The 18553-nt window shown below is 44.5% G+C and overlaps 1 protein-coding gene across 1 annotated transcript in view; it reads right to left on the bottom strand.

Annotated features, from left to right (window-relative positions):
* LOC137369863 (uncharacterized) overlaps nucleotides 1-18553 on the bottom strand; it is an 88969-nt gene that overhangs the window by 13750 nt on the left and 56666 nt on the right. The window contains exon 3 of the mRNA XM_068031501.1: nucleotides 7525-7809. Coding sequence (XP_067887602.1) covers nucleotides 7525-7809 — 285 coding nt within the window. The remainder of the gene's footprint in view (nucleotides 1-7524; nucleotides 7810-18553) is intronic.

An 18553-nucleotide genomic window follows, 5' to 3' on the forward strand; every position in this document is an offset into this window, starting at 1 on the left:
CGTACCTGCTTCCACCACCTCCCCCGGCAGCAAGTTCCAGGCACTCACCACCCTCTGTGTAAAGAACTGGCCTCGCACATCCCCTCTAAACTTTGCCCCTCTCACCTTAAACCTATGTCCCCTAGTAACTGACTCTTTCACCCTGGGGAAAAAGCTTCTGTCGATCCACTCTGTCCATGCCGCTCATAACTTTGTAAACCTCTATCATGTCGCCCCTCCACTTCCATCGTTCCAATGAAAACAATCCGAGTTTATCCAACCTCTCCTCATAGCTAATGCCCTCCAGGCAAGGCAACATCCTGGTAAACCTCTTCTGTACCCTCTCCAAAGCCTTCACGTCCTTCTGGTAGTGTGGCAACCAGAATTGCATGCAATAGTCTAAGTGTGGCCTAACTAAAGTTCTGTACAGCTGCAGCATGACTTGCCAATTTTTATACTCTATGCCCCGACCGATGAAGGCAAGCATGCCGTATGCCTTCTTGACTACCTTATCCACCTGCGTTGCCACTTTCAGTGACCTGTGGACCTGTACGTCCAGATCTCTCTGCCTGTTAATAATCCGAAGGGTTCTGCCATTTACTGTATACTTCCCACCTGCATTAGACCTTCCAAAATGCATTACCTCACATTTGTCCAGATTAAACTCCATCTGCCATTTCTCCGCCCAAGTCTCCAACCGATCTATATCCTGCTGTATCCTCTGACAATCCTCATCACTACCCGCAACTCCACCAACCTTTGTGTCGTCCGCAAACTTACAAATCAGACTAGCTACATTTTCCGCCAAATCATTTATATATACTACAAAGAGCAAAGGTCCCAGCACTGATCCCTGCGGAACACCACTAGTCACAACCCTCCATTCAGAAAAGCACCCTTCCACTGATACCCTCTGTCTTCTATGACTGAGCCAGTTCTGTATCCATCTTGCCAGCTCACCTCTGATCCCGTGTGACTTCACCTTTTGTACCAGTCTGCCATGAGGGACCTTGTCAAAGGCTTTACTGAAGTCCATATAGATAACATCCACTGCCCTTCCTTCATCAATCATCTTTGTCACTTCCTCAAAAAACTCAATCAAATTAGTGAGACACGACCTCCCAGTCACAAAACCATGCTGCCTCTCGCTAATAAGTTTGTTTGTTTCCAAACAGGAGTAAATCCTGTCCCGAAGAATCCTCTCTAATAATTTCCCTACCACTGATCTGAGGCTCACCGGCCTCTAATTTCCTGGATTATCCTTGCTACCCTTCTTAAACAAAGGCACAACATTGGCTTTTCTCCAGTCCTCTGGGACCTCACCTGTAGCCAATGAGGATGCAAAGATTTCTGTCAAGGCCCCAGCAATTTCTTCCCTTGCCTCGCTCAGTATTCTGGGGTAGATCCCATCAGGCCCTGGGGACTTATCTACTTTAATGCTTTGCAAGACACCCAACACCTCCTCCTTTTTGATAATGAGATGACTGAGACTATCTACACTCCCTTCCCTAGACTCATCATCAACCAAGTCCTTCTCCTTGGTGAATACTGATGTAAAGTACTCATTTAGTACCTCGCCCATTTCCTCTGGCTCCACACATAGATTCCCTTCTCTGTCCTTGAGTGGGCCAACCCTTTCCCTAGTTACCCTCTTGCTCTTTATATATGTATAAAAAGCCTTGAGATTTTCCTTAATCCTGTTTGTCACTGACTTTTCATGACCCCTTTTAGCCCTCCTGACTCCTTGCTTAAGTTCCTTCCTACTATCTTTATATTCAAGGGATTCGTCTGTTCCCAGAGTTCCAGCCCTTACGAATGCTTCCTTTTTCTTTTTGACTAGGCTCACAATATCCCGTGTTATCCAAGGTTCCCAAAACTTGCCAAACTTATCCTTCTTCCTCACAGGAACGTGCTGGTCCTGGATCTAATCAACTGCCATTTGAAAGACTCCCACATGTCAGATGTTGATTTACCCTCAAACAGCCGCCCCCAATCTAAATTCTTCAATTCCTGCCTAATATTGTTATAATTAGCCTTCCCCCAATTTAGCACCTTCACCCGAGGACTACTCTTATCCTTATCCACAAGTACCTTAAAACTTATGGAATTATGGTCACTGTTCCCGAAATGCTCCCCTACTGAAACTTCGACCACCTGGCCGGGCTCATTCCCCAATAACAGGTCCAGTACGGCCCCATCCCTAGTTGGACTATCGACATATTGTTTCAAGAAGCCCTTCCGGATGCTCCTCACAAATTCTGCCCCAACCAAGCCCCTAGCACTAAGTGAGTCCCAGTCAATATCGGGGAAGTTAAAATCATCCACCACTACAACCCTGTTACCTTTACATCTTTCCAAAATCTGTCTACATATCTGCTCCTCTACCTCCCACTGGCTGTTGGGAGGCCTGTAGAAAACCCCCAACATCGTGACTGCACTCTTCCTATTCCTGAGCTCCACCCATATTGCCTCGCTGCACGACCCCTCCAAGGTGTCCTCCCGCAGTACAGCTGTGATATTCTCCTTCACAAGTAATGCAACTCCCCCACCCTTTTTACATCCCCCTCTATTCCGCCTGAAGCTTCTAAATCCTGGAACATTTAGCTGCCAATCCTGTCCTGCCCTCAACCAAGTCTCTGTAATAGCAACAACATCATAGTTCCAAGTACTAATCCAAGCTCTAAGTTCATCTGCCTTGCATGTTACACTTCTTGCATTGAAACAAATGCACTTCAGACCACCAGTCCCGCTGTGCTCCGCAACATCTCCCTACCTGCTCTTCCTCTTAGTCTTACTGGCCTTATTTACTAGTTCCCCCTCATTTATTTCACTTGCTGTCCTACTGCTCTGGTTCCCACCCCCCTGCCACACTAGTTTAAACCCTCTCGAGTGAAGCTAGCAAACCTTGCAGCCAGGATATTTGTGCCCCTCCAGTTTAGATGCAACCCGTCCTTCTTGTACAGGTCCCATCTGTCCCTGAAGAGATCCCAATGGTCCAGATATCTGAAACCCTGCTGTTCAGCCACGTGTTTAGCTGCACTATCTTCCTATTTCTAGCCTCATTGGCACGTGGCACAGGGAGAAATCCCGAGATTACAACCCTAGAGGTCCTGTCTTTTAACTTTCTACCTAACTCCCTAAACTCCCCCTGCAGGACCTCGTCACTCTTCCTGTCTATGTCATTGGTACCGATGTGTACCACAACCTCTGGCTGTTCACCCTCCCCCTTCAGAATGCCCCCTGTACATTCAGAGACATCCTTGACCCTGGCACCAGGAAGGCAACATACCATCCTGGAGTCTCTTTCACGTCCACAGAAGCGCCTAGCTGTGCCCCTGACTATAGAGTCGCCTATAACTGTTGCTCTTCTGCGCTTTGTCCCTCCCTGCTGAACAGTGCCAGCCATGGTGCCACTGCTCTGGCTGCTGCTGTTTTCCCGATAGGCCATCCCCCCCCAACAGTATCCAAAACAGTATACTTGTTAGAGATGGAGATAGCCACAGGGGATTCCTGCACTGACTGCCTGCCCCTTCTAGCGTTCATCGATCTATCTGCCTGCACTTTGGGTGTAACCACTTCTCTAAAACTCCTGTCTATGACGCTTTCCGCCACCTGCATGCTCCTAAGTGCATCCAGTTGCCGCTCCAACCGATCCATGTGGTCTGTGAGGAGCTGCAACTCGGTACGCTTCCTGCAGATGTAGTCGCCCGGATCGCTGGAAGCATCACGGACCTCGCACATCTCACAGGTGAAGCACTTTACCCCTCTAACTGACATTTCTAGCACTAATTAATAAATTAATTTGAAATAAAATACTTATTAAGTTAAATTCAGTATGTCCAGCATTTTCTGTTTATATTAATTTCTTACAGGTTTGATTCTCGTCATCGAGGAAAAGCTGTCAGTTTGACTTACTTAAATTTTCCACCATTTCAGAGATACAGCACTGAAACAGGCCCTTCGGCCACCGAGCCTGTGCCGACCATCAACCACCCATTTATACTAATCCTACACTAATCCCATATCCCTACCACATCCCCACCTGTCCCTATATTTCCCTACCACCTACCGATACTAGGGGCAATTTATAATGGCCAATTTACCGACCAACCTGCAAGTCTTTTGGCTGTGGGAGGAAACCGGAGTACCCGGAGGAAACCCACGCAGACACAGGGAGAACTTGCAAACTCCACACAGGCAGTACCCAGAATTGAACCCGGGCCACTGGAGCTGTGAGGCTGCAGTGCTAACCACTGCACCACCCCTGTTGCAACCGTGTTGCAATAATTCTTCGCACGATTAAATAACACTGAGAAACTGGACTGGGTTGACCCAGGCCTATAAAATATCACAGAGAATTTCATGTTCAAGTGAGTACTCGGTAATAGAATTGGAGGGAAGCTCATCTGTTTATTGGAAGTTTTTTTTTCAAATTAAAATAACCTACTTTGAGCCTGTTAAACATCTAAACATGGTGCGACTGTTTACTGATTTGGCCAGTCGCTGTTGGTATTGGATGTGATCTGTGAACTGATTGCCAGTTAATGGCATACACACCCAATCTTTAACCACATTAAAAGCAGTTCAATTGGCATTCACTAGAACGTTAATGGAGTTACACTTACTATTTATCTTTGGTTTGTCTGGTCTGTCTCATCATTGTCTACATCAGTGAACCAGTCTTCAAATTGCTACTCCAAATAAATAACTGTTTTCTCAAAAGCATTATTAAAGCACTCTATACATTTTACGTAGTACTTTCATATTATGAGTACAATATAGTATTATAATTTAGGTCCATGATTTCTAATCTATTTGAAAAGGGGTCTTTGAACCAAAAAAGTTTTAGAATCACTGAAATATGACACCAAGGTTGTGAACAGTCTGAATCAGTCTCAGAGAATTGCCAGGGAGAGAGATGGAGTCGGTGACTACAGAACTAGGGAGTTTGTGGTGGGGATGCTAGTTAGGCCACAGCTGGAGTACTTGTGCACAGTTCTGGCCACCACACTATAGGAAGGATGTGATTGCACTGGAGAGGGTGCAGAGGAGATTCACCAGCATGTTGCCTGGGCTGGAGCATTTCAGCTATGAAAAGAGACTGGATAGGCTAGGGCTGTTTTCCTTAGAGCACAGGAGGCTGAGGGAGGACCTGATTGAGGCATACAAAATTATGAGGGGCATAGATAGGGTAGAGAGGAAGAAACTTTTTCCCCTGGCAGAGAGGTCAATAACCAGAGGGCATAGATTTAAGGTAAGAGGCAGGAGGTTTAGACAGGATTTGAGGAAAAAAAATTTCACCCAGCGGGTGGTTGGAATCTGGAACACACTACCTGAAGGGAAGGTAGAGGCAGGAACCCTCACAACATTTAAGAAGTATTCAGATGAACACTTGAAATGCCATAGCATACAAGGCTACGGGCCAAGTGCTGGAAAATGGGATTAGAATAGATAGGTGCTTGACGGGTGGCACGGACACGATGGGCCTGTTTCTGTGCTGTATAATTCTATGACTCTATGACTGAAGGCAAATGGCTTTAGCCTTCCCAATAATTAAGTGGAGGAAATTGCTGCTCATCCAATACTGGATGTCGTGCAATCAGTCTGAGGCAGTGGAGGGGTCGAGAGAGCTGGTGGTGAGGAAGAGCTGGATGTTGTTCGCATACATGTGAAAACCAATGTTATGTTTTGGGATGACATCGTCAAGGGGCACCATGTCAGTAAGAAGTAGGAGGTGTCCAAGGATAGATCCTTGGGGGACACCAGAGGTAACGGTGCCAGAGCAGGCAGAGAAGTCAGTGCAGGTGATTAGCTGGCTACGATTAGATAGATAAAAATGGAACTAGGCAAATGCAGTTCCATCCAGCTAGATAATGGTGGAGAGGCATTGGAGGAGGATGGTGTAGTCAACCATGTCAAAGGCTGCAGACAGGTTGAGAAGCATGAGGAGAAATAGTTTACTTTTGTCAGTCACATAGAATGTTGCTTGTGACTTTGGTAAGAGCCAGTTCGGTACTGTGGCAGGGGCGGAAACCTGTTTGGAAGGATTCAAACATTGTGTTCCAGGGAAGATGGGTATGGACTTGGAAAGTGACAGTAGGTTCTTTGGAGAGGAAAGGGTGGTTGGAGATGGGGTGGTAGTTTACAGCTGAAGCAGGAGAACCACCCCCTCCCACCCCATGTGAATTCACCCACTATGTTTCTTTAGGAAGACTGCAAAATAAATCCAGACAAGGAATGCCATTTGGCCCATCTTAGCTCATCCTATCGAAGGACCTTTCCAAATATTGGGTCATTCTGTGTGAAGCTTGTCCTGACATCTGGTCCGAACTGTTTTAGTCTGTGCTCCTTTGTTCTAGTGCCCTTGAAGAGGTGCTCAAAGGTGCCTTTTAAGATTTTACAGAAAGCACCCTATCAGTCACCTCCTTTCAAGGCCAGATAGCCCAAACCTCTCCAGCCATCCCTAGTCACTCAAACCTTTGAAATCAGGGATCAGCCTGTGTCTTGGTGATGACTGGACGAAGTATTGCAGGTGCAATCTCACACAGATTTTAGCATAACATCCTCAATTGATCTAGCAATATACCTCCTCTGTTGACTGATGCTCCACAGTGGTTTTACCTGTTAAATGCTGAATCTAGTTTTGCCCCCAGCTCCCTCTCTCAATCACACCATTAGCTTATAAAGAAGCTTTCTGAATATAAAACTCTTGGGTTTGAGTGCCGAGAGCAACAGTAAACTATACACTAGATTCACAATATTGCACAGATCCCAGCTAACAATGACATGGGCTTTTTCGATACGTCTGAATTGGAAAGTAGCACACACCTGCTCCTCTCCCTACTGAGTTTCAAGGGCAGTTTCCATCGAGGGTGATTATGCCTGTCCTTGGTGTATGGCAATTAGATGTAGTTGAGAAATACACAGCCTCTGCTGTATTCCCATGTGCCAACGCTGGATGTCAGGCCTGGCCTCCAGAGTGCAAAGGTCGGTGAGGGGCAGGGGGAGACTAGGGGTCATCAAAAGAAAGAGAGGCCAGTTCAAATGCTCTCAGAGTACAGACCCTATCAGCAAACAGAATTTTACTTTTTAAAGGGATGGCAAAAAAAGGAATGCACAGCAGCTCACTTTCTTCCAGTAGGCCCAGAGACTTGTCCAAGTAAAACTCTACCCCTGGTTTGGTACAACTCTCCATTGCTTGCATTTAAGTGACTCTGGAGCTGGTTACTTGACCAAGGTCAGGACAGAAGGCACACTAGGACAGTCCCTGGCAAAAAACTTTTCTTAATCAGAAAGCCTAGGCCATTGACCCATTACATATTTCAGAAAGGAACCTCCTCATTTTGTACTACAGATCAATTTTAAAAAAGAATTCTTGGAATGTGGGCATCGCTGGCAAGAGTTATTGCCCATTCCTAGTTACCTTGAGGGGATGGTGATCTGCTAGGCACTTCAAAGTGCAGACAGAGTCAACCACGTTGGTGTGGGAGTGGAGTCACATATAGGCCAGGATGGCAGTTTTCTTCCCTCAAGGACACGAATTACCTTTGCTGACAGTGGTGATCTCATGCATCCTTTGTCTCACTGAGATCTGGGCATCCCTGGATTCCGATTTAACGTGGTCCTCCTGGGGAGAGCTCCTGCTCCTGGTGTCTCTAAGTGGGATCGGGAATGGCAGCTCATTCTCACTGGAGGAACTTGAATCTGACGGACTAAAAGCATGATGTATCCGGCGGTTGGGCTCGATGTCAGAGGTCCTGGCTTCAGCTCGGACAGAGTGCGGGTGGTCAACTCTTTGGCACTGCTCCAACTGTGCAGAGATCTGCCGGGCTACAAAAATAGGTCTTTTAAAGATTTTGCTACCAGAATATTTGTATTACGAGTTAGATTTATTTACTTTTTACTATTAAGAAACCAAGGTGAAGTGACACAGGCCTTAGGACAGGGCACCACAAAGACTGAAAAGAGGTTAGACATCAGCAAGTGGTGATGCCAAGCTTTGGTTTTAAAAGTCAAACCTATGAGCCACTTGTGGCTTCCAAACCCTGGGAATCCAGCCCTTGAAAGTTCAGGGTCCTAATTGTGCGTATATTTCTTCATCATTGGGTTCTCCTGTTTGAATTTTGTGAGCCCGAAGGTTTGAAAAGGGCTATTCTTAGAGCTGTGGATAATTCCTAGCTCTGAACACCAAGATCTGAATCAGAACTCGAGATCAATGCAATTAATGAGAACATGGGTTTAAAGGTCAGCCCACACTTGCCTTGGAGTTGGAAGGTCAGGAGTTCAAGTCCCACTCCAGAGAATTGAGCACATGATCTAGGCTGGCACTCCAGTGTCGTACTGAGGGAATGTTGCACTGTCAGAGGTATCATCTGCCCTAAAGATGGATGAGAAAATTCGATGACACTACTTTAAAGAGCAGGTGATTTCTCCATAGTGACCTGGTCAATATTCTTCCCTCACCCAAAACAGATGAACTGGTCATTTATCCCATGTTATTTGTGGGACGTTGTCATATGCAGATTGGCTGTCATGTTTTCCTACATTACAACAACGACTAGACTTCAAAAATACTTCATTGACTGTAAGCCACTTTGAGATGTCCTGAATGATGCTATATAAATGTAAAAGCAAAATATCGCAGATGCTGAAAATCTGAAACTAAAACAGAAAATGCTGGAAATACTCAGCAGATCAGGCAACATCTGTGGAGAGAAAAACAGTAAACGTTTGAGCTTAAATGACCTTTCATCAGAACTGGAAAAAGTTAGAGATGTAACAGGTTTTTAAAAATGTCAAGAGGCAGGGGAAGGGAAGAAATAAGCTAAAGGGAAGTTCTGTATTTGGATGGAAGGCAGAAGACATTAAATGACAAAAGGGATAATCATGTAAGGCAAAAGGAGGTGGCAATGGGACAAGTAAAGGAGAAAAAGATGGTGTAAATGGGAATTTGCAGCATCATTATCAACAACTGCTGCCTGAAAAAATGGGAGCAGTGGTTTGATCTGAAATTGTTGAACTCAATGTTGAGTCCTGAAGGCCGTAAAGTGCCTAAACAAAAGATGAGGCGCTGTTCCTCGAGCTTCCACTGAACGTCATTGAAAAAGCATGAGTCAGAGGACAGAGGTGTCAGAGTAAGACACACGATTAAAACAACAGGTGACTGAAAACTCAGAAGCTTGCTTGCAGACTGAATGAAAACATTCCGCAAAGCAATCAGCCAATATGAGTTTGGTCTGACCAGTGTAGAAGAGACCAAATATAAATGTAAGCTCTTCCTTTCATTCTCTTGGCCCCATATTATGTGCCTAAAAAGCCCACAGACAGAAAACCAGGGCCATCCTGTAGTATATTGTAGGAATAAGGGAAGGTTGAAAGAGGTGAGCAGTTCCACGTAGTGTTGAGGTTACAGGAAATAGTCATGTAAAATACGAGATGGTGTGATAAGTTTTGATTTCAACACAGTGAGAATGCAAGAAGGACTGCAGGATGGTGTGGGAACTGGGAAGAGAAAAAAAGTACAGAAATGCTGTATTGATAAAATAGCCAAAAAATGTTCAAGAGAATGAGAGGATATCATGACTTGAGATGAGAGGACACAGACGGCAATGCCTTTTCTCCCTTGAATGATGCACAGAGGTAATGGTTCTCATTTATTATGACAGATGGAAGAGAGACACTTGCACCATAAATCACCATATCAAACTCATGCCTGTGGAATTAAAATGCTGATATTGCCCTGAATATGCCTCTCAGTTCAATGTCATTTACCCGCTAAAGCAATCTACCCTCAGAAGCAGCTTCCCACATTCACAGGTTTCCTGTAATCTTTTGATATTGGACAAAGGCTAGGGTATTAAACTTTGGTGAGGAATGGATAACTGCAAGTGGCTTATTTAACTTACCCTGTGTGCAGAAATAAAGGTTACATTTGTAAAACTAAAAAACTTCAAGGAAGACTCATGATTGAATAGAATTCCCTCCCACCTTCAGTGGCATGGAATGGCAAATAAGTGGCCAACACTGTTCAACATAGATACTAGCTGGGTTTTTACAGCAGCTCAATCTGATACTGCCAATTTATACCCCACCAAAGTTGAAAGTTCTGCATTATGATTCTATATGTGAATTCATATACAATATTGGGGGAAATTTATGGTCTTTTTCCCCAACCATATCAATTTTATATGTTGTCTATTTCAACTTCTATATTCTCTGCTCTCATGTAGGTAACGACTCTTGCTGTCTATGACTGCCTGTAGACATACAGTGCCTCACTCAGAGTAGCCATTCCTCATCGGTGAGTCAGAACTGTGGGTTCAGGTAGAATTTGGAGAGTATCAGTGCCAAATCTTCTCTCCAGCTAATATCTGAGCTTTCACATACATCTTCCAGGAAGGATTAGTGGTGAGGAGCATGGACCTGGGCTAATGTCCTTCTCCTTAATCATAGAGGGTGCGGAGGCCAGTCGTGGTGCTCTGGTTGCTGACTTGGCTGAGATCTGCCAACTCAGTAGAAAGTTGGGAATTGAAACTGGGGTCTTCTCATCGGAAAGTTCAGTACTATGAACCTGGAATTAGACAAGAGGTGAACATGTCATAGAATGATTACAGCACAGAAGGAGGCCATTCGGCCGGTCGAGCCCATGCCTGCTCTCTGCAAGAGCAATTTAGCTGGTCCCAATCCCCCACCCTTTCTCCATAGCCCTGTAATTATTTTCCCTTCAGGTGCTTATCCAATTCCCTTTTGAAGGCCATGATTGAATCTGACTCCACCACACCGTCAGGCAGTGCATTCCAGACCCTAACCGCTCGCTGCGTAAAAAAGTTTTGCCTCACGTTGCCTTTGGGATTTTTTTGCCAATTACTTTAAATCTGTGTTCTCTGGTTTTAGACCCTTCTGCCAATAGGAACAGTTTCTCTTTATCTACCCTGTCTAGACTCACATGATTTTGAACACCTCTATCAAATCTCATCTCAACTATCTCTTATCAAAGGAGAACAACCCTAACCTCTCCAATCTATCCACATAACTGAATCCCTCATCCTTGGAATCATTCTCATGAATCTTTTCTGTACCTTTGTTAAAGCCTTCAATGAGGTTTCCATCTGGAAAGATTGCAAAAGAACAAATTCTTCATCAAGAAAGAGACTTTATTTTTCACAAAATAGCAACAGACCATCACACCCAGGAACCTTTTTGAATAATTTCAACCAGACCTCGTCATGGGCCAGTAGTTAAACTACTTAATATAACTACAAATTAACACAGTTATATTTCTAAACTTGGAACCCTAATTAGTAAAACAAAATACAATAAAGATGGCAGGGCAGCCATAGCATGTGGGAGCGTCTGCAGCTTGAGGAACTTCGGCTCAGAATTGGTGAGCTGGAGTCTGAGCCATGAACACTGTGATGGATCAGGGAGGGAGCAAGTTACCTGGACGCTTTGTTCCAGGTGGCAGTCACACCCCTTAGATTAGGTACTTCAAATTTGGTCTGTGGTGAGGGAGAGGAGGGTGTGACTATAAAAGTGAGGCAGCTATGGGGATCCAGAAGGAACCACTGGAGGAGCCTCAGCCCCTGCACTTGATCCAACAGGTTCGAGGGGGAAGAGTTCAAGTGAGGGGAGAGTTAGAAAGTTAATGAGAAAGGACAAGGCGATAGGGCAGGGTAGTGATATGGCTAACAGTAACCAGAATGTGACAGGAAGGGACAGAGCGTACAAACATAAGAATGTCTACTATCATTATACCATTGTTTAAAAAGGGTGCGAGGAATATATCAAATAATGATAGGCCAGTCAGTCTGACCTCAGTGGTGGGTAAATTATTAGAATCAATTCTGAGAGATAGGATAAACTGTCACTTAGAAAGCCAAGGATTAATCAGGAATAGTCAGCATGGATTTGTTAAGGGAAGATCATGTCTTACTAACTTGATTGAGCTTTTTGAGGAAGTAACAAGGAGGACTGATGAGGGTAGTGCAGTGAATGTGGTCTACATGGATTTTAGTAAGGCAGTTGACAAGGTCCCGCATGGGATACAGGGGAGTGTGGCAGGTTGGATCCAAAATTGGCTCAATGACAGGAAACAAAGGATAGTTTGATAGATGTTTTTGTGAATGGAAAGCAGTTTCCAGTGACGTTCCACAGGGCTCAGTGATGGGACCCTTGCTGTTTGTGGTATATATTAATGATTTGGACTTAAATTGGGAGGTATGATTGGGAAATTTGCTGATGACACAAACATTGGCCAGGTAGTTGATAAAGAGGAGGATAGCTCTAGACTCCAGAATGATATCAATGGTTTGGTTGAGTGGGCGGAAAAGTGGCAAATGGAATTCAAATCGGGAGAAGTGTGAGGTAATGCATTTTGGGAGGGCAAACAATGCAAGAGAATACACAATAAACGGGAAGATACTGAGAGGGGAAGAAGAAGTGAAAGACTTTGGAGCGCATGTCCACAGGTCCCTGAAGGTGGCAGGACAGGTAGATAACGTGATGAAGAAGGCATATGGAATGCTTTCCTTCATTGGCCGAGGTATAGAATACAAAAGCAGGGATGTAATGCTGGAACTATATAAAATGTTGGTTAGGCCACAGCTGGAGTATTGTGTACAGTTCTGGTCACCACATTACAGAAAGGACATAATTGCTCTGGAGAGAGTACAGAGGAGATTTACAAAAATGTTGCCAGGGCTTGAAAGTTGCAGCTATGAGGAAAGATTGGATAGGCTAGGGTTGTTTTTCTTGGAACAGAGGAGGCTGAGGGGTGACTTAATTGAGGTGTACAAAATTATGAGGGGCCTACCCCTAGTGGAGAGGTCAATTACCAAGGGGCACAGATTTAAGGTGATTGGTAGAAGGATTAGAGGGGACATGAGGAAAAACATTTTCACCCAGAGGATGGTGAGTGTCTGGAATTCACTTCCAGGAAAGGTGATGGAGGCAGAGACCCTCAACTCATTTAAAAGGTACCCGGACATGCACCTGAAGTGCTGTAACCTGCAAGGCTACGGACCAGGTGTTGGAAGGTGGGATTAGATTGGGCGGCTAGATTTTTCAGCTGGTGCAGACAGGATGGGCTGAATGGCCTCCTTCTGTGCCGTAATTTTCCTTTGGTTCTATGGAATGCACCAGCAAATAGTGTCAAACTAGGTAAAAATGGTAAAAAGACAACATTAAAAGAATTAAAGAATCTTAATCTGAATGCATGCAACATTTGTAATAAACTGGATGAATTGACAGCACAAATAGAAATAAAAGGGTATGAAATGATAGCCATTACAGAAACAAGAACTGAATAGTCAAGGGTATTTGATATTTTGGAAGGATAGGAACAAAGGAAAAGGAGGTGGGGAAGCTCTGTTAATAAAGAATGAGATCAGTACAGTAGTGAGACATGATCTTGGCTCGGAAGATCAAGATGTAGAATCAGTTTGGGTAGAGATAAGGAACAGCCAGGGAAAGTCGTAACTGGTGGATATAGTTTATAGGCCCCCTAACATTAGCCACGCTTTAGAACAGAGTACAAATCAAGAAATAACGGGGGCTTGTAAGAAAGGTATTGCAATAATTGTAGGCGATTTTAATCTTCGTATTGATTGGAGAAATCAAATTGATGAAGGTGGCCTTGAGGCTGGTTCATAGAGTGTATTCGGGACAGTTTCTTATAACAATACATTCTGGAACCAACTAGGGAACAGGTTATTTTAGACATGGCAATGTGTAATGAGACAGAATTAGTTAATGATCTCAGTAAAGGATCCTCCAGAAAAGAATAATCAAAATTTGATAGAATTTCACTTTCAGTTTGAGGGTGAGAAACTTGAGTCTGAAATGTGTGTCTTAAAATTAAATGAAGGTAATTACAAGGGTATGAAAACAGAGTTGGCTACAGTGGACTGGAAAAATAGGTAGCACAGTAGATAAGCTGTGACAGACATTTAAGGAGATAATTTATAACTCTCAACAAAGATATATTCCATTGAGAAAGAAAGACTCTACGAGAAGGATGAACCATCCATGGCTAACTAAGGAAGTTAAGGATGGTATCAAATTGAAAGAAAAGGCGTACAATGCTGTAAAGATTAGTGAGAGGCCAGAAGATTGGGAAAATTTTAGAAACCAGCAAAGGATGACTAAAAAAAGAGAAATTAGAATATGACAGTAAACAGCAAGAAATATAAAAACAATCAATAACAGTTAATATACAAGGAAGAGAGTAGCTAAAGTAAATTAAAAGCAAAATACTGCGGATGCTGGAAATCTGAAATAAAAACAAGAAATGCTGGAACCACTCAGCAGGCCTGGCAGCATCTGTGGAAAGAGAAGCAGAGTTAACGTTTCGGGTCAGTGACCCTTCATCGGAACTGCTAAAGTAAACGTTGGTTCCCTTAGAGGATGAGACTGGGGAACTAATAATGGGAAACAAGGAAACAGCAGATACATTGAACAAGTATTTTGTATTTGTCTTCACAGAAGATGATGCAAAAAAATCCAAGAATAGCAGAAAATAAAGAGGTAAAAAGGAGAGAGGAACATTAAAAAAAAATCACTGGAGAAAAAGAACGAAGAAACTAATGGGACTAAAAGCTGACAAGTCCCCTGGACCTGATGGCCCGCATCCTAGGGTCTTAAAAGTGACTAGTGAAGAGATAGTGGATGCATTGGTTGTAATCTTCCAAAATTCCTAAGATTCTGGAAAGGTGCCAGCAGATTGGAAGCAGGGAGACATGAGGCAGGAAGCTATAGGCCAGTTAGCCTAATATCTATCATTGGGAAAATACTAGAATCCATTATTAAGGAAGTGATAGCAGGACATTTAGAAAATCATAATTCAATCAAGCAGAGTCAACATGATTTTGTGAAATGGAAATTGTGTTTGACAAATTTGTCAGAGTTGTTTGAGGATGTAACAAGCAGGGTAGATAAAGGGGAACCAGTAGATGCAGCATATTTGGATGTCCAAAAGGCATTCGATAAGGTGCCACATAAAAGGTTACGGCACAAGTTAAGATCACATGGTGTTGGGGGTGATACATTAGCATGGATAAAGGATCGGCGAACTAAGAGGAAACAGAGAAACAGGATAAATGGGACAATTTCAGGTTGGCAAACTGTAACTAGTGGAGTGCAACAGGGATCAGTGCTGGGGCTTCAACCTTTTACAATCTATACTAATGACTTGGATGAAGGGAAAGAGTGACCGGGATTTTATCTTGACAACAGGGGTCTCGACCACTGGCAAAAGAGCCGACAAGAGCTGCACGTTGCCTCCTCTGGGGAAGGCCTGCCGGATTAAGTGTCAATTAGGCACTTAAGTGGGCCTTCCCCAGGATCAAGGACCCCGGTGGCAGAAGTTCTACCTGCTAAGAGCTGCTGGCCAATCAGAGGCCGGCAGTTCTTTAACTGAGCAGCACCACTGCACAGGGAATGGTGGTTGTTGGTAGAGCACTCACCCGAGGCCCTGGAACCAGTCCACAGGTAGCCATCACGCTCTGGATGTCACAATCTATATCACGCTTCAAAATCTCACATTGTTACAAATTAAAGATGAATTTGACAAACAACAACGATGAAAAACAACGATGACTTGCATTTGTCTTTGCAAAATGCAAACATCTTTTTTTTGAAAAAAAGAAACCCAAACATTGACCGGCAGCCTGAAATTTTTAATGAGTTGCAATTCCGCTCTGCTTGATCTCATTAGTTCTTAAGTAGCTACAATAACCTGGATTTGCCCATTAGAGAGTTCCAACAGTGGTACAGGCCAGGATAGCAACTAAACATTGCAATCATGTTCTAGATTGCAGACAATGCCACGACTGGTATATTTTAAATGCAGTAAAAGGAGATAGAGTTGAACTTGCATTTATATAGCACTTATCATCAAGTCTCTCAGATGCAAGAAATTCAAGCAGAAAATAATTTTGAAATGCAGTCAATATTATTATGCAAGCAAACACAGAAGCCATTATGCACATAGCAAGATCCCACAGACAGCAATGGTCATGATGTTGGTTGAAGGGAGAATATAGGCCCGAACATCTGAGCGCACTCTTGAATGGTGTCATATGATCTTTAAAATCCATCTGAACTAGAGCTGGATTTAAACTTTGCAACCCCTGGCAGCACGTGGGAATCCCTCAAGTTTCAGCAGCGTGTTTGTCAGTGGCTTTTTAACACAGCCAGTGTATTTGCATCGAACGTCCAGGTTTCCCAGCCAATTAGTGCAACAGGCATGAGGAGGAACCGCATGAGTCGATTTCAGCTGAAACATTTAAAAGGACCCTTCTAGGGGTCTTGAAGGATTGTCCACGTCTTTCAACAGCGTTAGAAACTGAACAACACTGCAAGGCAGAACCACGCTTCACTGATGCCTACCTAGAGTTGATGCTGCGGGCTGTAAGGGCCTGCAGGGAGAGTCTCTTCCCTGCCCACTGAAGGAAGAAGCCTGCTAAAGGGATGGTGTGGTTGGAAATTGCTGAGGAGGTCAGCAGTAGCAGTATGGTGCCACATTCCTGGATACAGTGCTGGAAGAGGGTTAATGACCTGATCAGGTCTGGAAAGGTGAGTGGCATGGCACATTCAAGTAGATCCTGATGTGTGTCTTACCCCAATCTCCTTCACTCTGCCTTCTAAACATATTCCTGCACATCAGTCCTCATACCAGCTTACCTTGCAGGTGCACCCATCCCTCTGTTGAGGTACCTCCTCACATCCCCATCTGACCATCCACCACTGACGCTCATGCTCATCTTAATGCAATGTCACAACTATCCCTCTCAGTGCCCCTGAACAAATGTTGCACATCTGTCGATCCAACACACTCCATTACACCCACTCGTAAGTCTTTTCTTTCCCTCCTAGCAGGGGAAGAAAGCACAAAACACCAGGAGAGGCAGAGAACCGGAGGTGGCCCTCCAGCATCAACATACTGACAGCTGCAGAGGAGGAGGTGCTGAACATAAGGGAAGTCTTGGCATGCCTGGCCATCAGAGATGGAGAGATGGGTGTCTCCCAGCCACCTGGTTAACAGAATTAAATATCACATACCCTCACAGGTGAGGTGAACGTGAGTGCTCTTGGCATCAAGAAGTTCTAGCAAAACAGGAATCAAGAAGAAAACTCTCTGCTGGTTGGAGTCATACCTAGCACAAGGGAAGATGGTTGTGGATATTGGAGACCAAACATCTCAGCCCCTGGACATCAATGCAGGAGTTCCTCAGGGTAGTGTCCTAGGCCCAACCATCTTTAGCTGTTTCATCAGTGACCTTCCCTCCATCATAAGGTCAGAAGTGGGAATGTCTGCTGATGTTTGTACAGATCTTGGTACCATACGCAACTCCTCAGATACTGAAGCAGTCTGTGCTGCATGTAGCAAGCTGGACAACGTTCTGGCTTGGGATGGCAAGTAATATTTATGCCATACAAGTGCCAGGCAATGACCATCTCCAACAAGAGAGAATCTAACCATCTCCTCTTGATGTTCAATGGCATTACCATTGCTGAATTCCCACCATCAGCATCCAGGAGTTACCATTGACCAGAATCTGAACTGAACCAGGCACATAAATGCTGTGGCTACAAGAGCAGATCAGAGGATGGGAACTCTGCAGTGAGTAACTCACCTCCTAACTCCCCAAAGCCTGTCCACCATCTACAAGGTTCAAGTCAGGAGTATGATGGAATACTCTCCACTTGCCTGGATGGGTGCAGCTCCAACACATTCATGAAGCCCAACACCATCCAGGACAAAGCAGCCCACTTGATTGTTTGTGAATGGGGTGCCATTCACCCCTTCCATCACCGATGCACAGTGGCAGCAGTGTGTACCATCTACAAGATGCACTGCAGCAATGCACCAAGGCTCCTTCGACAGCACCTTCCAAACCCGCGACCTCTACCAACTAGAAGGACAAGGGCAGCAGATGCATAGGAACAATACCATCTGCAAGTTTCCCTCCAAGCCACACACCATCCTGACTTGGAACAATATCACCGTTCCTTCACTGTCGCAGGATCAAAATCCTGGAACTCCCTCCCTAACATCACTGTGGGGTGTACCTACATCAGTGGTTCAAGAAGGAGGCTCATCATGTTCTCAAGGGCAGCTAGGGATGGGCAATAAATGCTGGTCTTGTCAGCAACACCCACATCCCATAAACGAATAATAAAAAATGCATATAACACTTACTCATATAGACTTGAGGTCGGTAGACAGTAAAATAAGATCATGTGCATTATGATGACTTAATACCTCTTACCTTGACAGTTTCAAATCAACTCTTTCATCTTCCACAAGCCCATCAAGCATTCCTCAGGAGGTGGTGCAAGAGGAGAACAAGGACGCCTCAGAGGAAGTCACTCACTCTGAGGATGCACCATTACAGGTCTCATGCAGACGGGTTCACCAGTTCAGATACACAAACCCCGGTGGGAGCGGATAGACAAGTAGTTGGGTTTTCACATGGTGTCTCACACATCACAAGTAAGCAGGAGCAGGTGATGGAGAGAGGGACTGCAGTGGAGAGTCCCCATTAGAGGGCTCAGGATTCAATGAAGAGGACAA

This window comes from Heterodontus francisci, chromosome 5 (assembly GCF_036365525.1).
Source record: "Heterodontus francisci isolate sHetFra1 chromosome 5, sHetFra1.hap1, whole genome shotgun sequence".
Lineage (NCBI taxonomy): Eukaryota > Metazoa > Chordata > Chondrichthyes > Heterodontiformes > Heterodontidae > Heterodontus > Heterodontus francisci.